This window comes from Nerophis lumbriciformis, linkage group LG37 (assembly GCF_033978685.3).
Source record: "Nerophis lumbriciformis linkage group LG37, RoL_Nlum_v2.1, whole genome shotgun sequence".
Taxonomy (NCBI): Eukaryota; Metazoa; Chordata; class Actinopteri; order Syngnathiformes; family Syngnathidae; genus Nerophis; species Nerophis lumbriciformis.
This window is the reverse complement of record NC_084584.2, coordinates 24,773,665-24,800,874: the sequence shown is the minus strand read 5'-3', so window position 1 is coordinate 24,800,874 and position 27,210 is coordinate 24,773,665. Positions and strand designations below refer to the sequence as shown.

Genomic DNA, 27,210 nt, shown 5'->3' with positions numbered 1-27,210 from the left:
AATGTTTACAAGTCGAGGTTTCTAATTGTTTTAATGTGTTGTATTCAGCATTCAGACACGCCTCTCGGTTCCACTGAGTCTTCTTTGGATTGAACCATCTGTCCGTCAACGTCTTCGGTCAACGCGTTCCTGTACACCCCCTCCAGGGACGTCCTGGACCGCCCCTTCAACTTGAGCCCCACAAAGAAGTAGAGGAGCGGGTTGACGCAGCTGTTGAAGTAGGCCACGGCCTTTGCGGCGGGGAGCCAGAACTTCACAATTGGGTTGGACTTCTCCTTCATCCTGAGCAGCAGCAGGATGTGGTATGGCGCCCAGCACAGGAAGAACGCCGTGACCAGCATGGCCAGTATGCGCAGGGGAAGGGTTTTCCCTGAAAGCCGGGTGCGCCGAATGCCCTGCCCGGCCAAGATGTAACAGCTGAGGATGACCAGGAAGGGCACCAGGAAGCCACACAGGAAGCGTATGAAATAGAGAACCATTCTGGCGTCTTTGTCCCCCACCTCCTCCACCGAGCACTTGCTCAGGTTCTTGGCGTCTGGGTAGACCTGGCGGTAGAAGAAGTACGGCGAGCTGAAGACGACGGCGGCCGCCCACACGCACACGGCCACGACCTTGGCCGCCCACAGTGTGCGGTGGCGCCTGGTGAAGACCGGCCGCCAGATGCAGAGCGCCCGGTCCACGCTGATCACGGCCAGCAGGAAGACGGAGCCAAACATGTTGGCGTACTTGAAGAAGCCGTTGAACTTGCAGATGAAGACACCAAAAGGCCAGTGGTCCAGGAAGAGCTTCTTCACCAGCGAGAAGATCCGGGTCAAGCAGAAGATCTGGTCGGCGATGGCCAGGTTGACCAGCCACACGTTGAGGACGTTCGGCTGAGACAAACACACATTTCTTTTATGGACATTTATCCAAGAAAATTACCCACTTTTCAAAATTTAAACATTGATTTTTTTAAATGCAAAAAAACGTGTCAGTCGGAATGGTGTCAAAATACAAACTCCGTTTCCATATGAGTTGGGAAATTGTGTTAGATGTAAATATAAACGGAATACAATGATTTGCAAATCCTTTTCAACCCATATTCAATTGAATGCACTACAAAGACAACATATTTGATGTTCAAACTCATAAACTTTGTTTTTTTTTTGCAAATAATAATTAACTTAGAATTTCATGGCTGCAACACGTGCCAAAGTAGTCGGGAAAGGGCATGTTCACCACTGTGTTACATCACCTTTTCTTTTAACAACACTCAATAAACGATTGGGAACTGAGGAAACTAATTGTTGAAGCTTTGAAAGTGGAATTCTTTCCCATTCTTGTTTTATGTAGAACTTTAGTCGTTCAACAGTCCGGGGTCTCCGCTGTCGTATTTTAGGCTTCATAATGCGCCACACATTTTCGATGGGAGACAGGTCTGGACTGCAGCCGGGACCAGGAAAATACCCGCACTCTTTTTTTACGAAGCCACGCTGTTGTAACACGTGCTGAATGTGGCTTGGCATTGTCTTGCTGAAATAAGCAGGGGCGTCCATGAAAAAGACGGCGCTTAGATGGTAGCATATGTTGTTCCAAAACCTGTATGTACCTTTCAGCATTAATAGTGCCTTCACAGATGTGTAAGTTACCCATGCCTTGGGCACTAATGCACCTCCATACCATCACAGATTCTGGCTTTTGAACTTTGCGTCGAAAACAGTCTGGATGGTTCGCTTCGCCTTTGCTCCGGATGACACGATGTCGAATATTTCCAAAAACAATTTGAAATGTGGACTCGTCAGACCACAGAACACTTTTCCACTTTGCATCAGTCCATCTTAGCCCAGAGAAGCCGGCGGTGTTTCTGGGTGTTGATAAATGGCTTTCACTTTGCATAGTAGAGCTCTAACTTGCACTTACAGATGTAGCGACCAACTGTATTTAGTGACAGTGGTTTTCTGAAGTGTTCCTGAGCCCATGTGGTGATATCCTTTAGAGATTGATGTCGGTTTTTGATACAGTACCGTCTGAGGGATCGAAGGTCACGGTCATTCAATGTTGGTTTCCGGCCATGCCGCTTACGTGGAGTGATTTCTCCAGATTCTCTGAACCTTTTGATGATATTATGGACCGTAGATGTTGAAATCCCTAAATTTCTTGCAATTGCATTTTGAGAAACGTTGTTCTTAAACTGTTTGACTATTTGCTAACGCAGTTGTGGACAAAGGGGTGTACCTCGCCCCATCCTTTCTTGTGAAAGACTGAGCATTTTTTGGGAAGCTGTTTTTATACCCAATCATGGCACCCACCTGTTCCCAATTAGCCTGCACACCTGTGGGATGTTCCAAATAAGTGTTTGATGAGCATTCCTCAACTTTATCAGTATTAATTGCCACCTTTCCCAACTTCTTTGTCACGTGTTGCTGGCATCAAATTCTAAAGTTAATGATTATTTGCAAAAAAAAAAATGCTTATCAGTTTGAACATCAAATATGTTGTCTTTGTAGCATATTCAACTGAATATGGGTTGAAAATGATCTGCAAATCATTGTATTCCGTTTATATTTATCTAACACAATTTCCCAACTCATATGGAAACGGGGTTTGTATATATAAACATTGAAACTAACGCCTACTGATTGACCCTTCTGTTGGTGCGCCTAAAGGGGCGGAGCTAGACTCGTGTGCAGCATGTTGAACGGTCACCTCAGTGCGAGAGACATCGCTGTTGTCATGGTTACAAAAATAAGACGTCCACCTTGAGCTTGATGCCTGCCACCCAGATCACGATGGCGTTTCCTGGGATGCCGAGCAGGATGGTCAGCATGTAGAGGACGATAGAGAGCATGTCCATGTTACTGCCGCCACCACCCGCCTTCGCCGGCAGGCCGGTCAGGGAGGAGTTGAGGAAGGCCAAAGACCCAGAGGCACCCGAATGCATCATGGGACCTGAAGGAGGAATGAAAAGTAGGGGTATAAAAAATTCATTAAAAAAAAAAAAAAAAAATCTCCTCGCTCCTGCACGTATACATCAGCAGGTGCTTTTGTGACTTGGTTTTAACATAATTGTATTATTGTATTGCAGTAAATTAATTAACTCATTATGTTTTGCATATGGTGAATGTTCATATTCATCTTGGAGAAAGCAAACCACCAAGTTTAATTAAATAGTGGTATTTCAGTTTCAGCACATAATAAGATAAGGCCCCTTAGTTTGACATTCGCAGGTGGATTGGGTCACTTCTCCATTGAAAGAGGCCCTAATTGGGACTTCGGATTGCCAAAGTGATAGCCCTATCCTTGAGAAGAGACTACCTGTCTAGCTCAATGCCAACATTTAATCTCTTCTCTTCTGATGCCAACTCCCTACTCTCCCCACCACTCAGAACCAAGCTCCGGACCTGGGGTGATAGAGCCTTCTCCATCGCTGCTCCCACCCTCTGGAACTCTCTTCCCAAACCCATCCGTGACTGCTCAGACCTTCCTACCTTCAAAAGCCTTCCCAAAACACACCTCTTCAGATCTGCTTTTAACCTGTGATTAGTGTTCTGTGTCTTGTAATGTCCCGTCTTGTAAATGTCCAGTTTTATTATGTATTTTACAATGTACTGCTTTTATATTTCCTGTATTTTATATTATTACTTTGAGCTGTTTTATATTTAAATTTTGTATCCTGTAAAGCGTCTTTGAGTACTCTGAAAAGCGCTATACCAAATAAAATGTATTATTATTATTAAGTTATGACTTAAAGCAGTTGTTTAAAGACACTTACACGCGGACATCTCTTTTTATAGTCGAGATGTGCTCTCCTGACTTAGCACACACACACACACACACACACACACACACACACACACACACACACACACACACACACACACACACACACACACACACACACACACACACACACAGACAGGAAGGAGGAATTTAAAACTGATGGTTTGGAATCTCCAAGTGAGGGGAGACACATTTTCTTGACCTGACCTCCTCCAGGTACTGCAGTCCTGTATAAGGACTCTCGCTTGTAACAAAGCAACTTTTGGTTCAGTAAAGCGTCTCTGACGTCTCTTTTGATCCAGCCGCACTGCCGTGTCACCCTTCTGTCCGGTCGAGGATGACAAGACCAGAACTACATATAGATCGGGTTGTGCCGTAGCCATACTTGCCAACCGTCCCGATTTTCCCGGGAGACTCCCGAATTTCAGTGCCCCTCCCGAAAATCTCCCGGCGCAAACATTCTCCCGAATTTCTACCGATTTCCACACGGACAACAATATTGGGGGCGTGCCTAAAGCGTCCTCTCTCACCTGAAACCTTCACCCCTTAACAGCCTTTTCCTCCATATAAACAGCGTGCCGGCCAAGTCACATAATAATGTAGCGTTGAACGGGTTTAACAATGGTCTTAACTCCAAGATGTCAAGAAATGCTGACACGTTGTATGATCTTTTGACTGGTTTAATGGTAACGTTAATTTTAAGCACATACACACGCACAAGCGAATGCAAGGCTTACTTGATCGACAGCCATACAGGTCACACTGAGGGTGGCCGTATAAACAACGTTAACACTGTTACTAATATGCGCCACACTGTGAACCCACACCAAACAAGAATGACAAACATATTTCGGGAGAACATCCGCACCGTAACACAACAGAACAAATACCCAGAATCCCTTGCAGCATTAACTCTTCCAGGACGCTATAATAACATCTACGGCTTTTGGAGCTCAGTGCACAACTGCACACACAACAAGAAGGAGATGAAGCAGAAGAACGAAGAAGAGACATGGCGACGACGAGTAAGAAGAAGAAGTACGCTTGCAAGTTCTAAAATGATTGGAAAAAATAATTTAATTTCATCCAGCACAGCTCGAAGGGGAAGGGGTATGCTGCCTGCACCTCAACCCCGCCCCCCCAACCACGCCCCCCATCATCCGAATTCGGAGGTCTCAAGGTTGGCAAGTATGACCGTAGCCGGTCGTTGTTTTGATCGAGTCGCATGGTTGCGAGGTTGTGTTCCCCAGGATGCGCAAAGACAGGCAGGAGAATCAGAGTCTTTTGATCCACAAAGGTTCTGCAAAAATAAAAAATGGAGATCGTGCCGCTATAGTGAACATGCACGGAGGTACACAAGGTCAATTGAAGCAGAGAAGCTTAGAGTAGCAGTCAGGGACTCAACAAAAGTAGTAGTGAGGAGCTAGCACAACAAAATTTAATGAAGAACCGAACACAACGCGGAGCTCGGACAAAGTACCCGTGCCGAGCAAATGGCAAGACTGGGTATATAAGAGCCCGTGATTAACGATACTGTTGTTGATAATATTCATTTTTGTTTCACTACTTTTGGTTTGTTCTGTGTCGTGTTTGTGTCTCCTCTCAATTGCTCTGTTTATTGCAGTTCTGAGTGTTGCTGGTTTTGGAATTGGATTGCATTGTTATGGTATTGCTGTGTATTGTTTTGTTGGATTGATTAATCAAAAAAAAAAAAAAATAATAATAATAATTAAAAAAAAAAAAAAAATCGATTTTTTTAAAATGAGAATCGATTCTGAATCGCACAACGTGAGAATCGCGATTCGAATTCGAATTGATTTTTTCCCACACCCCTAATATATATATATATATATATATATATATATATATATATATATATATATATATATATATATATATATATATGTGTGTGTATATATGTATACACATGTATATGTATGTATATATATTTTTTTAAATAAATAAATAAAAAATCGATTTAAAATTAATGAGAATCGATTCTGAATCGCGATTCGAATTCGAATCGTTTTTTTCCCACACCCCTAATATATATATATATATATATATGTGTGTATATATGTATATACATGTATATGTATGTATATATATATTTTTTTTAAACAAATAAATAAGAAATCGATTTAAAAAAAATGAGAATAGATTCTGAATCGCACAACGTGAGAATCGCGATTCAAATTCGAATCGATTTTTTCCCACACCCCTAAGATTAGTGATTTAGAAGTAGCTAAAACACTGCAAACTGCGGATGGACTTTAACCGCTAGCCAGCTAGCTAGCTATGTCTTAAAGCACCTCTTCCTGTGGGCGTTTCAGTGTTATAACTTCACCTTTATCTTTAGTTTTTAAGCCAAAATGCGTCTGTTCTCCCTTTAATGTCTACACGCTGTGTCTGCTTGTAAGTACTCTGTGATTGTGCGCTGCCGAACATGCTCGTCTGCTTGTAAAACCAGCAATGTCATGATGTGACGACGACGGGTGGTGGGGGACCGGTACATTTTAGAGGCGGTATCGTACCGAATATGATTCATTAGTATCCCGGTACTATACTAATACTGGTATACCGTACAAACCTAATATGTAGATATAACATTTTTATTATTATTATTATTATTATATATAGTGTTTGGACCTCTGGATTAGCAGACCGGGGAGGTGGTTCCTCTCTTTAAGAAGGGGAACCGTAGGGTGTGTTCCAACTATAGTGGGATCACACTCCTCAGCCTTCCCGGTAAGGTCTATTCAGGTGTACTGGAGAGGAGGCTACGCCGGATAGTCGAACCTCGGATTCAGGAGGAACAGTGTGGTTTTCGTCCTGGTCGTGGAACTGTGGCCCAGCTCTATACTCTCGGCAGGGTCCTTGAGGGTGCATGGGAGTTTGCCAAACCAGTCTACATGTGCTTTGTGGACTTGGAGAAGGCATTCGACCGTGTCCCTCGGGAAGTCCTGTGGGGAGTGCTCAGAGAGTATGGGGTATCAGACTGTCTGATTGTGGTGGTCCGCTCCCTGTATGATCAGTGTCAGAGCTTTGTCCGCATTGCCGGCAGTAAGTCGGACACGTTTCCAGTGAGGGTTGGACTCCGCCAAGGCTGCCCTTTGTCACCGATTCTGTTCATAACTTTTATGGACAGAATTTCTAGGCGCAGTCAAGGCGTTGAGGGGATCTGGTTTGGTGGCTGCAGGATTAGGTCTCTGCTTTTTGCAGATGATGCGGTCCTGATGGCTTCATCTGGCCAGGATCTTCAGCTCTCACTGGATCGGTTCGCAGCTGAGTGTGAAGCGACTGGGATGAGAATCAGCACCTCCAAGTCCGAGTCCATGGTTCTCGCCCGGGAAAGGGTGGAGTGCCATCTCCGGGTGGCGGAGGACACCCTGCCCCAAGTGGAGGAGTTCAAGTACCTCGGAGTCTTGTTCACGAGTGAGGGAAAAGTGGATCGTGAGATCGACAGGCGGATCGGTGCGGCGTCTTCAGTAATGCGGACGCTGTATCGAACCGTTGTGGTGAAGGAGCTGAGCCAGAAGGCAAAGTTCTCAATTTACCGGTCGATCTACGTTCCCATCCTCACCTATGGTCATGAGCTTTGGGTTATGACCGAAAGGACAAGATCACGGGTACAAGCGGCCGAAATGAGTTTCCTCCGCCGGGTGGCGGGGCTCTCCCTTAGAGATAGGGTGAGAAGCTCTGTCATCCGGGGGGAGCTCAAAGTAAAGCCGCTGCTCCTCCACATCGAGAGGAGCCAGATGAGGTGATTCGGGCATCTGGTCAGGATGCCACCCGAACGCCTCCCTAGGGAGGTGTTTAGGGCACGTCCGACCGGTAGGAGGCCACGGGGAAGACCCAGGACACGTTGGGAAGACTATGTCTCCCGGCTGGCCTGGCAACGCCTCGGGATCCCCCGAGAAGAGCTGGACGAAGTGGCTGGGGAGAGGGAAGTCTGGGCTTCCCTGCTTAGGCTGCTGCCCCTGCGACCCGACCTCGGATAAGCGGAAGAAGATGGATGGCTGGATGGATGGATGGATATATACTGTTTGGATCGATTCCAAATCAAATCGTCCCCCCAAGAATCGGAAAAAAAATCATGAGTTGTTGTACGATTCCCATCTTTAGTGAGAAGTCAGTATCGGAGGTTGGACTTTTTCGGGTCAAAGCAAAAAGCCTTGTTGATCTTGTTCTCAGCAAGTGCATCCAGCAACCGCATTGAGTCACAGCGCCGTCCACCGCGGCGTTCCCACGAGGAAATGAAAGCGGTCAGCATTGCAAGCGGGCGCTGTGGTTCACATGGCGTGTAACCTGCTCACACTGAGGGGCAAGCTACTTGGAAAAAGGTAATAAGTGAAGTGAATTATATAGCACTTTTCTGTAGTAAACCCATTATCTAAGTTACATTTAAACCAGTGTGAGAGAAGCATTGAGAGCACTGAGAGCAGGTGGGTTAAGTACCTTTAGACAACACCAGTGGCTAGGATGGCAGAGGCAGGGATCGAACCCAGAACCCTCAAGTTGCTGACAGAGCTAAGCCGCCCTGTAACATTTTCATGAACTCAACTCACCCTAATGTGGTCCTAAATTTGTGTTGGATGTCTTAGATGAAGAGAGCAGTTGTGATTTTAGTTTAATAATAATAATAATAATAATAATACATTTTATTTATAAGGCGCCTTTCTGGGCACTCAAGGACACCGTACAAAATCAAAACAATAAAATCAAATTGGATAAAAAACAACAACAACAAAGATAGAGAAGAAAAGATGATTACAATGAATAGGTGTGTTTTGAGTCTTGATTTGAAGAGGGATATTGAATCTAAGTTACGAAGGTCTGGTGGTAAAGAGTTCCAAAGATGTGGGGCAGAGCGGCTGAAAGCTCGGGCACCCATGGTGGACAGTTTAAATAAAGGGACAGTGAGATGGATGGATGAAGAGGATCTTAGGGAACGTGAGGGCGTGGCGACATGGATCAGGTCAGAGAGATATGACGCAGAGAGGTTATGGATGGCTTTGAAAGTGAGGAGATTTATTTTAAAGTGGATACGATGTTTGATGGGTAGCCAGTGGACTTGCTGCAGAACAGGGGTGATGTACTGGATTGAAGGGGTTCTGGCGATTATCTGGGCTGCAGAGTTCTGGAGAAGGTTTACAGAGTAAACAACTAAAAACTAAGGTTTTGGGCATTGTTTTCTCTAAACATCGATAAGGACACGCATTATTGTGGGTTTCCTGCACGTCATCTTCATCACTAAAGGAAAAATCTAATCTACGGGAGAGAATCCCTCTGCCATTTTCAAGTATGTTTTTGTTTTGTGTGGTCAGCTTGAAGCGTCCCTCTGTCTCCGACTCCCTCGTCGTCATGTGACATGAGCGACTGTTACGATTTTGCTTACTGGTTTTGATGACCCGCCTTATCTTGCCTCTGATTGGCCAGTCCGTAATGTTTCGCCCTAACCTTAGCCAATTGTGACCCATCATGTGAATACCAACCAATCATCCTGGATTTTCTCCGTATGTATGGAGGTTGTTGTTAGAATAATTGTATCAAAGTTATCACAATACTTTGTGTTGAAATGAGTTCCCGGCGAGAAGACAAAAGCTGTCTTTGAATCTACCAAGAAAAAGGCTTGTAAAACTCCACTGTGTAGGGGGGGAAGCAACATGAAGATGTTCTGTTTCTTTCATGTATTGTAATCAACAGAAAGATATTGTCTTGACCCAAGAACTATAAAAGCGAAGAGGAAGCAGGACCAGACTCCCCTCCAGGCACCGCTTCTTTGAACTGTTTTACGACCTTTTCTGTGAACGGTTTACGACCTTTTCTTTTGAACTGTTCTGTAATCAAAGGCGATGGCTGTTTATGACCCATGTCCCTTAGAAACAGCTGTTGCCTTGTAATCAGGGAAAGTCCAAATAAAAGAGATAGCGTACAATCTTTTGCGAGAGCGTGCTGAGACACTGTGCAAGGGTGCAGTGTCTAGGCGTCTCTCCTCACTGAGCCAAATTGAATTATGTCTCTGTTTGATTCTTTGCTTCTTGTCTCGTTTAATAGATGTCATCAGTGTTTGAACCTGACAGTTGTCATTCATCCAGGTCATTGGATTTTGTCCATATTTTTTTGGCCTGGATTGGCAGTCAATTTTCTCTCTTTGTAGCTTGTAGCTTTGATGTAAGCTACCTAGCTACATGGGTCTAAAAGTAGCTGAGCTACAGGAAAAGCTACTCTTTAAAAAAAAGTAGCTGAGCTACTGGAAAATTTAGTTAAGCTACATAACTTAGCTACATGTAGCTTGTTACTGCCCATCACTGAGTAGGAATCTGGCGATGGATGTCTGCTTATCATAACAATATTCGGCCTTCTGGTCATTATTTGCCACTGTCTTATTTCATCATCATTTTTTGCTTCCTTATTCAGGGGAAATCAATGATTCTCCGTTAAGTCATTCTTTGTATTGTGCAATAATCAAGAGTATGTGAGGGGGAGGCTGGAAGGAAGGAACGAAGCAGATAAAGTTACTGTAAGTAGATAAACTGTGTACTCGTCCGCACCCGGCTTGGTTGTTTTAAGTAGAATTACGCCACACCTGCGTGAAGTTGGCCCCCCACCCCCACGTAAAACTCTGTTAAAATGATCTCATTCATTTGTGCCGATGAAATAGCTGTTTGTGCTACTTTCATTTCTCAGTTATTAAAGATTCTTTGCTCGGTTAAAGTTCAGCCACTTTCTCCAAATCAAACTAAAATAGTCTTATTCCTTTGTGCCAGGTTTGTGCCGTTGAAATGATTGATTGCGCTGTTTTCGTTTCTGAGGTATTAAGTCATAAAGTTTCCGGTTGAAACAACATGCTTTTTGATGACATTTAATCAATGTTGGGTTGATTGGACCATTGCATTTTGGTCATTTCCCAACCAATTTTGTACCACACAAATACAATGCTGAAAAATGCTTTTTGGTGACGTTTATACAATATCAGGTTGTGACGTTGTTTTGACCATTGAAATTTGGTCATTTTTCCAACCAAAATTTGACAACACAAATACAACATTGAAACATGCTTTTTAGTGACGTTTATTCAATATCAGGTTGTCACGTCGTTTTGATCATTGAATTTTGGTCATTTCCGAACCAATTTTCTACAACATAAATACGATGAAACATGCTTTTTGGTGACGTTTATTCAATATCAGGTTGTGACGTCATTTTGACCATTGAAATTTGGTCATTTCCGAACCAATTTTCTACAACATAAATACGATGAAACATGCATTTTGGTGACATTTATTCAATATCAGGTTGTGACGTTGTTTTGACCATTGAATTTTGGTCATTTCCCAACCAATTTTCTACGACACAAATACAACGTTGAAAAATGCTTTTTGGTGACATGTATTCAATATCAGGTTGTGACGTCGTTTTGACCATTGAATTTTGGTCATTTCCGAACCAATTTTCTACAACATAAATACGATGAAACATGCATTTTGGTGACGTTTATTCAATATCAGGTTGTGACGCTGTTTTGACCATTGAATTTTGGTCATTTCCCAACCAATTTTCTATAACACAAATACAACGATGAAACAGGCTTTTTGGTGACGTTTATTCAATATCAGGTTGTGACGTCGTTTTCACCGTTGAATTTTGGTCATTTCCCAACCAATTTTCTACAACATAAATACGATGAAACATGCATTTTGGTGACGTTAATTCAATATCAGGTTGTGATGTCGTTTTGACCATTGAATTTTGGTCATTTCCCAACCAATTTTCTACGACACAAATACAACGTTGAAAAATGCTTTTTGGTGACATTTATTCAATATCAGGTTGTGACGTCGTTTTGACCATTGAATTTTGGTCATTTCCGAACCAATTTTCTACAACATAAATACGATGAAACATGCATTTTGGTGACGTTTATTCAATATCAGGTTGTGACGCTGTTTTGACCATTGAATTTTGGTCATTTCCCAACCAATTTTCTATAACACAAATACAACGATGAAACAGGCTTTTTGGTGACGTTTATTCAATATCAGGTTGTGACGTCGTTTTCACCGTTGAATTTTGGTCATTTCCCAACCAATTTTCTACAACATAAATACGATGAAACATGCATTTTGGTGACGTTAATTCAATATCAGGTTGTGATGTCGTTTTGACCATTGAATTTTGGTCATTTCCCAACCAATTTTCTACGACACAAATACAACGTTGAAAAATGCTTTTTGGTGACATGTATTCAATATCAGGTTGTGACGTCGTTTTGACCATTGAATTTTGGTCATTTCCGAACCAATTTTCTACAACATAAATACGATGAAACATGCTTTTTGGTGACGTTTATTCAATATCAGGTTGTGACGCTGTTTTGACCATTGAATTTTGGTCATTTCCCAACCAATTTTCTATAACACAAATACAACGTTGAAACAGGCTTTTTAGTGACGTTTATTCAATATCAGGTTGTGACGTCGTTTTGACCATTAAATTTTGGTCATTTTCCAACCAATTTTCTATGACACAAATCCAACGTTGAAACATGCTTTTTAGTGACGTTAATTCAATATCAGGTTGTGACGTTGTTTTGACCATTGAAATTTGGTCATTTTTCCAACCAAAATTTGACAACACAAATACAACATTGAAACATGCTTTTTAGTGACGTTTATTCAATATCAGGTTGTCACGTCGTTTTGATCATTGAATTTTGGTCATTTCCGAACCAATTTTCTACAACATAAATACGATGAAACATGCATTTTGGTGACGTTTATTCAATATCAGGTTGTGACGTCATTTTGACCATTGAAATTTGGTCATTTCCGAACCAATTTTCTACAACATAAATACGATGAAACATGCATTTTGGTGACATTTATTCAATATCAGGTTGTGACGTTGTTTTGACCATTGAAATTTGGTCATTTCCCAACCAATTTTCTACGACACAAATACAACGTTGAAAAATGCTTTTTGGTGACATGTATTCAATATCAGGTTGTGACGTCGTTTTGACCATTGAATTTTGGTCATTTCCGAACCAATTTTCTACAACATAAATACGATGAAACATGCTTTTTGGTGACGTTTATTCAATATCAGGTTGTGACGCTGTTTTGACCATTGAATTTTGGTCATTTCCCAACCAATTTTCTATAACACAAATACAACGATGAAACAGGCTTTTTGGTGACGTTTATTCAATATCAGGTTGTGACGTCGTTTTCACCGTTGAATTTTGGTCATTTCCCAACCAATTTTCTACAACATAAATACGATGAAACATGCATTCTGGTGACGTTAATTCAATATCAGGTTGTGATGTCGTTTTGACCATTGAATTTTGGTCATTTCCCAACCAATTTTCTACGACACAAATACAACGTTGAAAAATGCTTTTTGGTGACGTTTATTCAATATCAGGTTGTGACGTCGTTTTGACCATTGAATTTTGGTCATTTCCCAACCAATTTTCTACGACACAAATACAACGTTGAAAAATGCTTTTTGGTGACATGTATTCAATATCAGGTTGTGACGTCGTTTTGACCATTGAATTTTGGTCATTTCCGAACCAATTTTCTACAACATAAATACGATGAAACATGCTTTTTGGTGACGTTTATTCAATATCAGGTTGTGACGCTGTTTTGACCATTGAATTTTGGTCATTTCCCAACCAATTTTCTATAACACAAATACAACGTTGAAACAGGCTTTTTAGTGACGTTTATTCAATATCAGGTTGTGACGTCGTTTTGACCATTAAATTTTGGTCATTTTCCAACCAATTTTCTATGACACAAATCCAACGTTGAAACATGCTTTTTAGTGACGTTAATTCAATATCAGGTTGTGACGTCGTTTTGAACATTGAATTTTGGTCATTTCCCAACCAATTTTCTACGACACAAATACAACGTTGAAAAATGCTTTTTAGTGACGTTTATTCAATATCAGGTTGTGACGTCGTTTTGACCATTGAATTTTGGTCATTTCCCAATCAATTTTCTACAACACAAATACAACGTTGAAAAATGCTTTTTGGTGACGTTTATTCAATCTCAGGATGTGACGTCGTTTTGACCATTGAAATTTGGTCATTTCCGAACCAATTTTCTACAACATAAATACGATGAAACATGCATTTTGGTGACGTTTATTCAATATCAGGTTGTGACGTCGTTTTGAACATTGAATTTTGGTCATTTCCCAACCAATTTTCTAGGACACAAATACAACGTTGAAAAATGCTTTTTGGTGACGTTTATTCAATATCAGGTTGTGACGTCGTTTTGACCATTGAATTTTGGTCATTTCCCAACCAATTTTCTACGACACAAATACAACGTTGAAAAATGCTTTTTGGTGACATGTATTCAATATCAGGTTGTGACGTCGTTTTGACCATTGAATTTTGGTCATTTCCGAACCAATTTTCTACAACATAAATACGATGAAACATGCATTTTGGTGACGTTTATTCAATATCAGGTTGTGACGCTGTTTTGACCATTGAATTTTGGTCATTTCCCAACCAATTTTCTATAACACAAATACAACGTTGAAACAGGCTTTTTAGTGACGTTTATTCAATATCAGGTTGTGACGTCGTTTTGACCATTAAATTTTGGTCATTTTCCAACCAATTTTCTATGACACAAATCCAACGTTGAAACATGCTTTTTAGTGACGTTAATTCAATATCAGGTTGTGACGTCGTTTTGAACATTGAATTTTGGTCATTTCCCAACCAATTTTCTACGACACAAATACAACGTTGAAAAATGCTTTTTAGTGACGTTTATTCAATATCAGGTTGTGACGTCGTTTTGACCATTGAATTTTGGTCATTTCCCAATCAATTTTCTACAACACAAATACAACGTTGAAAAATGCTTTTTGGTGACGTTTATTCAATCTCAGGATGTGACGTCGTTTTGACCATTGAAATTTGGTCATTTCCGAACCAATTTTCTACAACATAAATACGATGAAACATGCATTTTGGTGACGTTTATTCAATATCAGGTTGTGACGTCGTTTTGAACATTGAATTTTGGTCATTTCCCAACCAATTTTCTAGGACACAAATACAAAGTTGAAAAATGCTTTTTGGTGACGTTTATTCAATATCAGGTTGTGACGTCGTTTTGACCATTGAATTTTGGTCATTTCCCAACCAATTTTCTACGACACAAATACAACGTTGAAAAATGCTTTTTGGTGACATGTATTCAATATCAGGTTGTGACGTCGTTTTGACCATTGAATTTTGGTCATTTCCGAACCAATTTTCTACAACATAAATACGATGAAACATGCTTTTTGGTGACGTTTATTCAATATCAGGTTGTGACGCTGTTTTGACCATTGAATTTTGGTCATTTCCCAACCAATTTTCTATAACACAAATACAACGTTGAAACAGGCTTTTTAGTGACGTTTATTCAATATCAGGTTGTGACGTCGTTTTGACCATTAAATTTTGGTCATTTTCCAACCAATTTTCTATGACACAAATCCAACGTTGAAACATGCTTTTTAGTGACGTTTATTCAATATCAGGTTGTGACGTCGTTTTGACCATTGAATTTTGGTCATTTCCCAATCAATTTTCTACAACACAAATACAACGTTGAAAAATGCTTTTTGGTGACGTTTATTCAATCTCAGGATGTGACGTCGTTTTGACCATTGAAATTTGGTCATTTCCGAACCAATTTTCTACAACATAAATACGATGAAACATGCATTTTGGTGACGTTTATTCAATATCAGGTTGTGACGTCATTTTGACCATTGAAATTTGGTCATTTCCGAACCAATTTTCTACAACATAAATACGATGAAACATGCATTTTGGTGACATTTATTCAATATCAGGTTGTGACGTTGTTTTGACCATTGAAATTTGGTCATTTCCCAACCAATTTTCTACGACACAAATACAACGTTGAAAAATGCTTTTTGGTGACATGTATTCAATATCAGGTTGTGACGTCGTTTTGACCATTGAATTTTGGTCATTTCCGAACCAATTTTCTACAACATAAATACGATGAAACATGCTTTTTGGTGACGTTTATTCAATATCAGGTTGTGACGCTGTTTTGACCATTGAATTTTGGTCATTTCCCAACCAATTTTCTATAACACAAATACAACGATGAAACAGGCTTTTTGGTGACGTTTATTCAATATCAGGTTGTGACGTCGTTTTCACCGTTGAATTTTGGTCATTTCCCAACCAATTTTCTACAACATAAATACGATGAAACATGCATTCTGGTGACGTTAATTCAATATCAGGTTGTGATGTCGTTTTGACCATTGAATTTTGGTCATTTCCCAACCAATTTTCTACGACACAAATACAACGTTGAAAAATGCTTTTTGGTGACGTTTATTCAATATCAGGTTGTGACGTCGTTTTGACCATTGAATTTTGGTCATTTCCCAACCAATTTTCTACGACACAAATACAACGTTGAAAAATGCTTTTTGGTGACATGTATTCAATATCAGGTTGTGACGTCGTTTTGACCATTGAATTTTGGTCATTTCCGAACCAATTTTCTACAACATAAATACGATGAAACATGCTTTTTGGTGACGTTTATTCAATATCAGGTTGTGACGCTGTTTTGACCATTGAATTTTGGTCATTTCCCAACCAATTTTCTATAACACAAATACAACGTTGAAACAGGCTTTTTAGTGACGTTTATTCAATATCAGGTTGTGACGTCGTTTTGACCATTAAATTTTGGTCATTTTCCAACCAATTTTCTATGACACAAATCCAACGTTGAAACATGCTTTTTAGTGACGTTAATTCAATATCAGGTTGTGACGTCGTTTTGAACATTGAATTTTGGTCATTTCCCAACCAATTTTCTACGACACAAATACAACGTTGAAAAATGCTTTTTAGTGACGTTTATTCAATATCAGGTTGTGACGTCGTTTTGACCATTGAATTTTGGTCATTTCCCAATCAATTTTCTACAACACAAATACAACGTTGAAAAATGCTTTTTGGTGACGTTTATTCAATCTCAGGATGTGACGTCGTTTTGACCATTGAAATTTGGTCATTTCCGAACCAATTTTCTACAACATAAATACGATGAAACATGCATTTTGGTGACGTTTATTCAATATCAGGTTGTGACGTCGTTTTGAACATTGAATTTTGGTCATTTCCCAACCAATTTTCTAGGACACAAATACAACGTTGAAAAATGCTTTTTGGTGACGTTTATTCAATATCAGGTTGTGACGTCGTTTTGACCATTGAATTTTGGTCATTTCCCAACCAATTTTCTACGACACAAATACAACGTTGAAAAATGCTTTTTGGTGACATGTATTCAATATCAGGTTGTGACGTCGTTTTGACCATTGAATTTTGGTCATTTCCGAACCAATTTTCTACAACATAAATACGATGAAACATGCATTTTGGTGACGTTTATTCAATATCAGGTTGTGACGCTGTTTTGACCATTGAATTTTGGTCATTTCCCAACCAATTTTCTATAACACAAATACAACGTTGAAACAGGCTTTTTAGTGACGTTTATTCAATATCAGGTTGTGACGTCGTTTTGACCATTAAATTTTGGTCATTTTCCAACCAATTTTCTATGACACAAATCCAACGTTGAAACATGCTTTTTAGTGACGTTAATTCAATATCAGGTTGTGACGTCGTTTTGAACATTGAATTTTGGTCATTTCCCAACCAATTTTCTACGACACAAATACAACGTTGAAAAATGCTTTTTAGTGACGTTTATTCAATATCAGGTTGTGACGTCGTTTTGACCATTGAATTTTGGTCATTTCCCAATCAATTTTCTACAACACAAATACAACGTTGAAAAATGCTTTTTGGTGACGTTTATTCAATCTCAGGATGTGACGTCGTTTTGACCATTGAAATTTGGTCATTTCCGAACCAATTTTCTACAACATAAATACGATGAAACATGCATTTTGGTGACGTTTATTCAATATCAGGTTGTGACGTCGTTTTGAACATTGAATTTTGGTCATTTCCCAACCAATTTTCTAGGACACAAATACAAAGTTGAAAAATGCTTTTTGGTGACGTTTATTCAATATCAGGTTGTGACGTCGTTTTGACCATTGAATTTTGGTCATTTCCCAACCAATTTTCTACGACACAAATACAACGTTGAAAAATGCTTTTTGGTGACATGTATTCAATATCAGGTTGTGACGTCGTTTTGACCATTGAATTTTGGTCATTTCCGAACCAATTTTCTACAACATAAATACGATGAAACATGCTTTTTGGTGACGTTTATTCAATATCAGGTTGTGACGCTGTTTTGACCATTGAATTTTGGTCATTTCCCAACCAATTTTCTATAACACAAATACAACGTTGAAACAGGCTTTTTAGTGACGTTTATTCAATATCAGGTTGTGACGTCGTTTTGACCATTAAATTTTGGTCATTTTCCAACCAATTTTCTATGACACAAATCCAACGTTGAAACATGCTTTTTAGTGACGTTTATTCAATATCAGGTTGTGACGTCGTTTTGACCATTGAATTTTGGTCATTTCCCAATCAATTTTCTACAACACAAATACAACGTTGAAAAATGCTTTTTGGTGACGTTTATTCAATCTCAGGATGTGACGTCGTTTTGACCATTGAAATTTGGTCATTTCCGAACCAATTTTCTACAACATAAATACGATGAAACATGCATTTTGGTGACGTTTATTCAATATCAGGTTGTGACGTCGTTTTGACCATTGAATTTTGGTCATTTCCCAACCAATTTTCTATGACACAAATACAACGTTGAAAAATGCTTTTTGGTGACGTTTATTCAATATCAGGTTGTGACAACGTTTTGACCATTGAAATTTGGTCATTACCCAACCAATTTTCTAGGACACAAATACAACGTTGAAAAATGCTTTTTGGTGACGTTTATTCAATATCAGGTTGTGACGTCGTTTTGACCATTGAATTTTGGTCATTTCCCAACCAATTTTCTACGACACAAATACAACGTTGAAAAATGCTTTTTGGTGACATGTATTCAATATCAGGTTGTGACGTCGTTTTGACCATTGAATTTTGGTCATTTCCGAACCAATTTTCTACAACATAAATACGATGAAACATGCTTTTTGGTGACGTTTATTCAATATCAGGTTGTGACGCTGTTTTGACCATTGAATTTTGGTCATTTCCCAACCAATTTTCTATAACACAAATACAACGTTGAAACAGGCTTTTTAGTGACGTTTATTCAATATCAGGTTGTGACGTCGTTTTGACCATTGAATTTTGGTCATTTCCCAATCAATTTTCTACAACACAAATACAACGTTGAAAAATGCTTTTTGGTGACGTTTATTCAATCTCAGGATGTGACGTCGTTTTGACCATTGAAATTTGGTCATTTCCGAACCAATTTTCTACAACATAAATACGATGAAACATGCATTTTGGTGACGTTTATTCAATATCAGGTTGTGACGTCGTTTTGAACATTGAATTTTGGTCATTTCCCAACCAATTTTCTAGGACACAAATACAACGTTGAAAAATGCTTTTTGGTGACGTTTATTCAATATCAGGTTGTGACAACGTTTTGACCATTGAAATTTGGTCATTACCCAACCAATTTTCTAGGACACAAATACAACGTTGAAAAATGCTTTTTGGTGACATTTATTCAATATCAGGTTGTGACGTCGTTTTGACCATTGAATTTTGGTCATTTCCGAACCAATTTTCTACAACATAAATACGATGAAACATGCATTTTGGTGACGTTTATTCAATATCAGGTTGTGACGTTGTTTTGACCATTGAAATTTGGTCATTTTTCCAACCAAAATTTGACAACATAAATACAACGTTGAAACATGCTTTTTGGTGACGTTCATTCAATATCAGGTTGTGACGTCGTTTTGACCATTGAATATTGGTCATTTCCCAATCAATTTTCTACAACACAAATACAACGTTGAAAAATGCTTTTTGGTGACGTTTATTCAATATCAGGTTGTGACAACGTTTTGACCATTGAAATTTGGTCATTACCCAACCAATTTTCTAGGACACAAATACAACGTTGAAAAATGCTTTTTGGTGACATTTATTCAATATCAGGTTGTGACGTCGTTTTGACCATTGAATTTTGGTCATTTCCGAACCAATTTTCTACAACATAAATACGATGAAACATGCATTTTGGTGACGTTTATTCAATATCAGGTTGTGACGTTGTTTTGACCATTGAAATTTGGTCATTTTTCCAACCAAAATTTGACAACATAAATACAACGTTGAAACATGCTTTTTGGTGACGTTCATTCAATATCAGGTTGTGACGTCGTTTTGACCATTGAATATTGGTCATTTCCCAACCAATTTTCTATGACACAAATACAACGTTGAAACATGCATTTTGGTGACGTTTATTCAATATCAGGTTGTGACGTCGTTTTGACCATTGAATTTTGGTCATTTCCCAATCAATTTTCTACAACACAAATACAACGTTGAAAAATGCTTTTTGGTGACATTTATTCAATATCAGGATGTGACGTCGTTTTGACCATTGAAATTTGGTCATTTCCGAACCAATTTTCTACAACATAAATACGATGAAACATGCATTTTGGTGACGTTTATTCAATATCAGGTTGTGACGTTGTTTTGACCATTGAAATTTGGTCATTTTTCCAACCAAAATTTGACAACATAAATACAACGTTGAAACATGCATTTTGGTGACGTTTATTGAATATCAGGTTGTGACGTCGTTTTGACCATTGAAATTTGGTCATTTCCGAACCAATTTTCTACAACATAAATACGATGAAACATGCATTTTGGTGACGTTTATTCAATATCAGGTTGTGACGTCGTTTTGACCATTGAATTTTGGTCATTTCCCAATCAATTTTCTACAACACAAATACAACGTTGAAAAATGCTTTTTGGTGACGTTTATTCAATATCAGGATGTGACGTCGTTTTGACCATTGAAATTTGGTCATTTCCGAACCAATTTTCTACAACATAAATACGATGAAACATGCATTTTGGTGACGTTTATTCAATATCAGGTTGTGACGTTGTTTTGACCATTGAAATTTGGTCATTTTTCCAACCAAAATTTGACAACATAAATACAACGTTGAAACATGCTTTTTGGTGACGTTCATTCAATATCAGGTTGTGACGTCGTTTTGACCATTGAATATTGGTCATTTCCCAACCAATTTTCTATGACACAAATACAACGTTGAAACATGCATTTTGGTGACGTTTATTCAATATCAGGTTGTGACGTCGTTTTGAACATTGAATTTTGGTCATTTCCCAATCAATTTTCTACAACACAAATACAACGTTGAAACATGCTTTTTGGTGACGTTTATTCAATATCAGGTTGTGACGTCGTTTTGACCATTGAAATTTGGTCATTTCCCAACCAATTTTCTACGACACAAATACAACGTTGAAAAATGCTTTTTGGTGACATTTATTCAATATCAGGTTGTGACGCCGTTTTGACCATTGAATTTTGGTCATTTCCGAACCAATTTTCTACAACTTAAATACGATGAAACATGCATTTTGGTGACGTTTATTCAATATCAGGTTGTGACGTTGTTTTGACCATTGAAATTTGGTCATTTTTCCAACCAAAATTTGACAACATAAATACAACGTTGAAACATGCATTTTGGTGACGTTTATTGAATATCAGGTTGTGACGTCGTTTTGACCATTGAAATTTGGTCATTTCCGAACCAATTTTCTACAACATAAATACGATGAAACATGCTTTTTGGTGACGTTCATTCAATATCAGGTTGTGACGTCGTTTTGAACATTGAATTTTGGTCATTTCCCAATCAATTTTCTACAACACAAATACAACGTTGAAAAATGCTTTTTGGTGACGTTTATTCAATCTCAGGATGTGACGTCGTTTTGACCATTGAAATTTGGTCATTTCCGAACCAATTTTCTACAACATAAATACGATGAAACATGCATTTTGGTGACGTTTATTCAATATCAGGTTGTGACGTCGTTTTGACCATTGAATTTTGGTCATTTCCCAACCAATTTTCTATGACACAAATACAACGTTGAAACATGCATTTTGGTGACGTTTATTCAATATCAGGTTGTGACGTCGTTTTGACCATTGAAATTTGGTCATTTCCCAACCAATTTTCTACGACACAAATACAACGTTGAAAAATGCTTTTTGGTGACATTTATTCAATATCAGGTTGTGACGCCGTTTTGACCATTGAATTTTGGTCATTTCCGAACCAATTTTCTACAACTTAAATACGATGAAACATGCATTTTGGTGACGTTTATTCAATATCAGGTTGTGACGTTGTTTTGACCATTGAAATTTGGTCATTTTTCCAACCAAAATTTGACAACATAAATACAACGTTGAAACATGCATTTTGGTGACGTTTATTCAATATCAGGTTGTGACGTCGTTTTGACCATTGAATATTGGTCATTTCCCAACCAATTTTCTATGACACAAATACAACGTTGAAACATGCATTTTGGTGACGTTTATTCAATATCAGGTTGTGACGTCGTTTTGAACATTGAATTTTGGTCATTTCCCAATCAATTTTCTACAACACAAATACAACGTTGAAACATGCTTTTTGGTGACGTTTATTCAATATCAGGTTGTGACGTCGTTTTGACCATTGAAATTTGGTCATTTCCCAACCAATTTTCTACGACACAAATACAACGTTGAAAAATGCTTTTTGGTGACATTTATTCAATATCAGGTTGTGACGCCGTTTTGACCATTGAATTTTGGTCATTTCCGAACCAATTTTCTACAACTTAAATACGATGAAACATGCATTTTGGTGACGTTTATTCAATATCAGGTTGTGACGTTGTTTTGACCATTGAAATTTGGTCATTTTTCCAACCAAAATTTGACAACATAAATACAACGTTGAAACATGCATTTTGGTGACGTTTATTCAATATCAGGTTGTGACGTCGTTTTGACCATTGAAATTTGGTCATTTCCGAACCAATTTTCTACAACATAAATACGATGAAACATGCATTTTGGTGACGTTCATTCAATATCAGGTTGTGACGTCGTTTTGAACATTGAATTTTGGTCATTTCCCAATCAATTTTCTACAACACAAATACAACGTTGAAAAATGCTTTTTGGTGACGTTTATTCAATCTCAGGATGTGACGTCGTTTTGACCATTGAAATTTGGTCATTTCCGAACCAATTTTCTACAACATAAATACGATGAAACATGCATTTTGGTGACGTTTATTCAATATCAGGTTGTGACGTCGTTTTGAACATTGAATTTTGGTCATTTCCCAATCAATTTTCTACAACACAAATACAACGTTGAAACATGCTTTTTGGTGACGCTTATTCAATATCAGGTTGTGACGTCGTTTTGACCATTGAATTTTGGTCATTTCCCAACCAATTATCTACAACATAAATACGATGAAACATGCATTTTGGTGACGTTTATTCAATATCAGGTTGTGACGTTGTTTTGACCATTGAAATTTGGTCATTTTTCCAACCAAAATTTGACAACATAAATACAACGTTGAAAAATGCTTTTTGGTGACGTTTATTCAATATCAGGTTGTCACGTCGTTTTGACCATTGAATATTGGTCATTTCCCAACCAATTTTCTATGACACAAATACAACGTTGAAACATGCATTTTGGTGACGTTTATTCAATATCAGGTTGTGACGTCGTTTTGACCATTGAAATTTGGTCATTTCCGAACCAATTTTCTACAACATAAATACGATGAAACATGAATTTTGGTGACGTTAATTCAATATCAGGTTGTGACGTCGTTTTGAACATTGAATTTTGGTCATTTCCCAATCAATTTTCTACAACACAAATACAACATTGAAAAATGCATTTTGGTGACGTTTATTCAATATCACGTTGTGACGTCGTTTTGAACATTGAAATTTGGTCATTTCCGAACCAATTTTCTACAACATAAATACAACGAATAAACATGCATTTTGGTGATGTTTAATCAGTAGCAGGTTTTGACGTCGTTTTGACCATTGAAATTGGGTCATTTTTCCAACCAAAATTTGACAACACAAATACAACATTGAAACATGCTTTTTAGTGACGTTTATTCAATATCAGGTTGTGACGTCGTTTTGACCATTGAATTTTGGTCATTTCCCAACCAATTTTCTATGACACAAATCCAACGTTGAAACATGCTTTTTGGTGACGTTTATTCAATATCAGGTTGTGACGTTGTTTTGACCATCGAAATTTGGTAACTTCCCAACCAACAACGTGGTTGGGAATCAATGTTATCTAAATTTACAAACTGTTGTTTCAAAGTCAGTTTTAAAGGACGTTGTATCAATGTCTCAGGCCTGCTGGGATACGTTTTCAGTTATTAAATACTAAAGTTTTCGGAAGTGACGTCACCAGCCCACCGGCAGTCTCCGATTTCAACCAAAAAAGTCACATTTGTTTATGCTATCAACACCAGTAAGAACCAACACTTTCCCCAAAATGAGAAAAAAGTGTCATGATGCCATCACCTGGCCAAAACTTCTTGGTGCCTCTTCCTCCTTGCTAGGTCGCCATGTCAACCAAAACATGTTTTAAAAATCCAATATAAAAAAAACAATGCAAAGCAAATGTTTTGGTCCTCCATTCGCATCACAGGTGTCAAAATGAGGGCCCAGGGGCCAGATCTTTCCGCATGGAAATAATATGTGTCTTGTCTTACTAAATGTTTTCCTTCTTTCCATTTTGACAGAAAAAAAATATACTCCGCCGCTCCCAGTCTGTGGAACGATCTCCCTGACCACCTGAGGGCACCACAGACTGTGGATGCTTTTAAAAAAAGGCTTAAAAACCCTTCTTTTAAAAAAAAAAAAAAAAAGCCTTTTTTTAGATTTATGCGTGCTAGTTCTGGCTATTAGGCTGTTCTAGTTTTTATTTTTATTTATTTTATTATCTTTTTATTTTTTTAATACACTGTAGCACTTTGAGGTTGTTTGCTCAATGTAAAGTGCTTTTTACAAATAAAATCTATTATTATTATTATTATTAGACGTACTGTGAGAAATTGCATATATTATAAACTTTAATATTATCCAAGTTGAGGTGGCGACTTGTCCAGGGTGTACCCCGCCTTCCGCCCGAATGCAGCTGAGATAGGCTCCAGCACCCCCCGCGACCCCAAAAGAGACAAGCGGTAGAAAATGGATGGATGGGTGGATGCAACAAATACATTATCATATTTTCCACACATTTTTGTTGTTGAAATGAATACTTCAAGATCTTCTTGACTTGTGATTTCAAAGCAAGTTATTCATGAAATTGTACACAATTATGGTTTGTTGGGGTTTTTTTTTTTTGTATTTTTACAGCAGATTACTGTAAATTTAAAAAACACTACCATTGTTTTTTTATGGTACAATTCTGGCGACTGAACTGCCAGGTTTTTTTTAACATGTTATTTTTACAGTGTTTTACTGTGAATGGAATAACAGTTCAACAGTTTTTTTCACATTAAAAAACTGGTAGCTCAGTTGCCTGGACAAGATAAAAAAATGGTACTGTTTTCCCATTTTGAAAAAAAAAAACACACCTTAAATTTTCCAGTAGAATTCTGCATGGCGACTAAACTAAAAAAAAACAATATAATAATAGAACATACTGTATATATATATATATATATATATATATATATATATATATATATATATATATATATATATATATATGTATATATATATATATATATAAAAAACTTGGTATATTTTAAAGACAAGATACTTCAAAGTTCGAACTGGAAAACTTTGTTATTTTTTTGCAAATATTAGCTCATTTGGAATTTGATGCCTGCAACATGTTTCAAAAAAGCTGGCATAAGTGGCAAAAAAGACTGAGAAAGTTGAGGAATGCTCATCAAACACTCTTTTGGAACATCCCACAGGTGAACAGGTTCATTGGGAACAGGTGGGTGCCATGATTGTGTATAAAAGCAGCTTCCATGAAATGCTCAGTCATTCACAAACAAGGATGGGGCGAAGGTCACCACTTTGTGAACAAATGTGTGAGCAAATTGTCGGACAGTTTAAGAACAACATTTCTCAATGAGCTATTGCAAGGAATTGAGAGATTTCACCATCTACGGTCCGTAATATCATCAAAAGGTTCAGAGAATCTGGAGAAATCCCTGCACGTAACTTTGAATGCCCATGACCTTCGATCCCTCAAGCGGTACTGCATCAAAAAGCGACATCAGTGTGTAAAGGATATCACCACATGGGCTCAAGAACACTTCAGAAAACCACTGTCAGTAACTACAGTTCGTCGCTACATCTGTAAGTGCAAGTTAAAACTCTACTATGCAAATCCAACGCCATTTATCAACAACACCCAGAAACGCCGCCGGCTTCGCTGGGCCCGAGCTCATCTAAGATGGACTAATGCAAATTGTAAAAGTGTTCTGTGGTCTGACGAGTCCACATTTCAAATAGTTTTTGGAAACTGTGGACGTCGTGTCCTCCGGACCAAAACTTTTTTGCAATGTTAATAGTTATTTGCAAAAAAATTAATTACGTTTCTCAGTTCGAATATTAAATATCTTGTCTTTGCAGTATATTCAATTGAATATAAATTGAAAAGGACTTGCAAATCATTGTATTCTGTTTTTATTTACGAATTACACTATGTGCCAACTTCACTGGTTTTGGGTTTTGTAAGTTAAAATCTACAGTTTTCTTTTCTGTTACGGAGTGCATAAAAACTATAATGAATGGGCAGCCATAACTGCAATGTGGCCCTCTATGAAAACAAGCTTGACATCCCTGATTTACATGATTTCAAATGAGCATCATTCTGGTTTGAATACATGTTACAAACAGTGACACAGTGTAAAAATTTTAAATCCCAAAACCCCAAAAACACACATGTTGTTCAACAAATTACAAAAAAAAGAGTTTCATAGCGTTTAAAATGTTTGCACACTTTATATCCAAATTTTTACTTCTTACCTGCGGTGGTTGGGCGTGTGAGATCGAGGCTCTCAGGTCGGCTATACTTCACTGTCAGCGCCGCCAAAGCCAAATGAAGACCACGCACACACACGTGCACACACACACATACACACACACAGACACTTCCCCTTTTGTGTCATGTGTGTTAGCGGAGAACACATCCACACACACACACACACACAGTGTGTCACAGTGTGTCACCACCGTAAATACATTTACATCTTTCCAGTACATGACCAACAACATTTCCCCTCAGCCGCAAAACCCAAAGATCTCAAGTTGGGTTTTTTTTTGAGCCGATACAACTAAA

The 27,210-nt window shown here is 38.4% G+C and overlaps 1 protein-coding gene across 1 annotated transcript; it reads right to left on the bottom strand.

Annotated features, from left to right (window-relative positions):
* Window positions 1–26,954, bottom strand: LOC133577528 (C3a anaphylatoxin chemotactic receptor-like). Its single transcript, XM_061931451.1, has 3 exons — window positions 26,898–26,954; window positions 2,738–2,928; window positions 1–872 (listed from the first exon to the last, which is right to left on the bottom strand). Exons 2-3 carry the CDS (start codon window positions 2,921–2,923, stop codon window positions 45–47), a joined length of 1,014 nt encoding a protein of 337 aa, XP_061787435.1. The 5' UTR covers window positions 2,924–2,928; window positions 26,898–26,954; the 3' UTR covers window positions 1–44.
* Window positions 26,955–27,210: the final 256 nt, after the last annotated feature.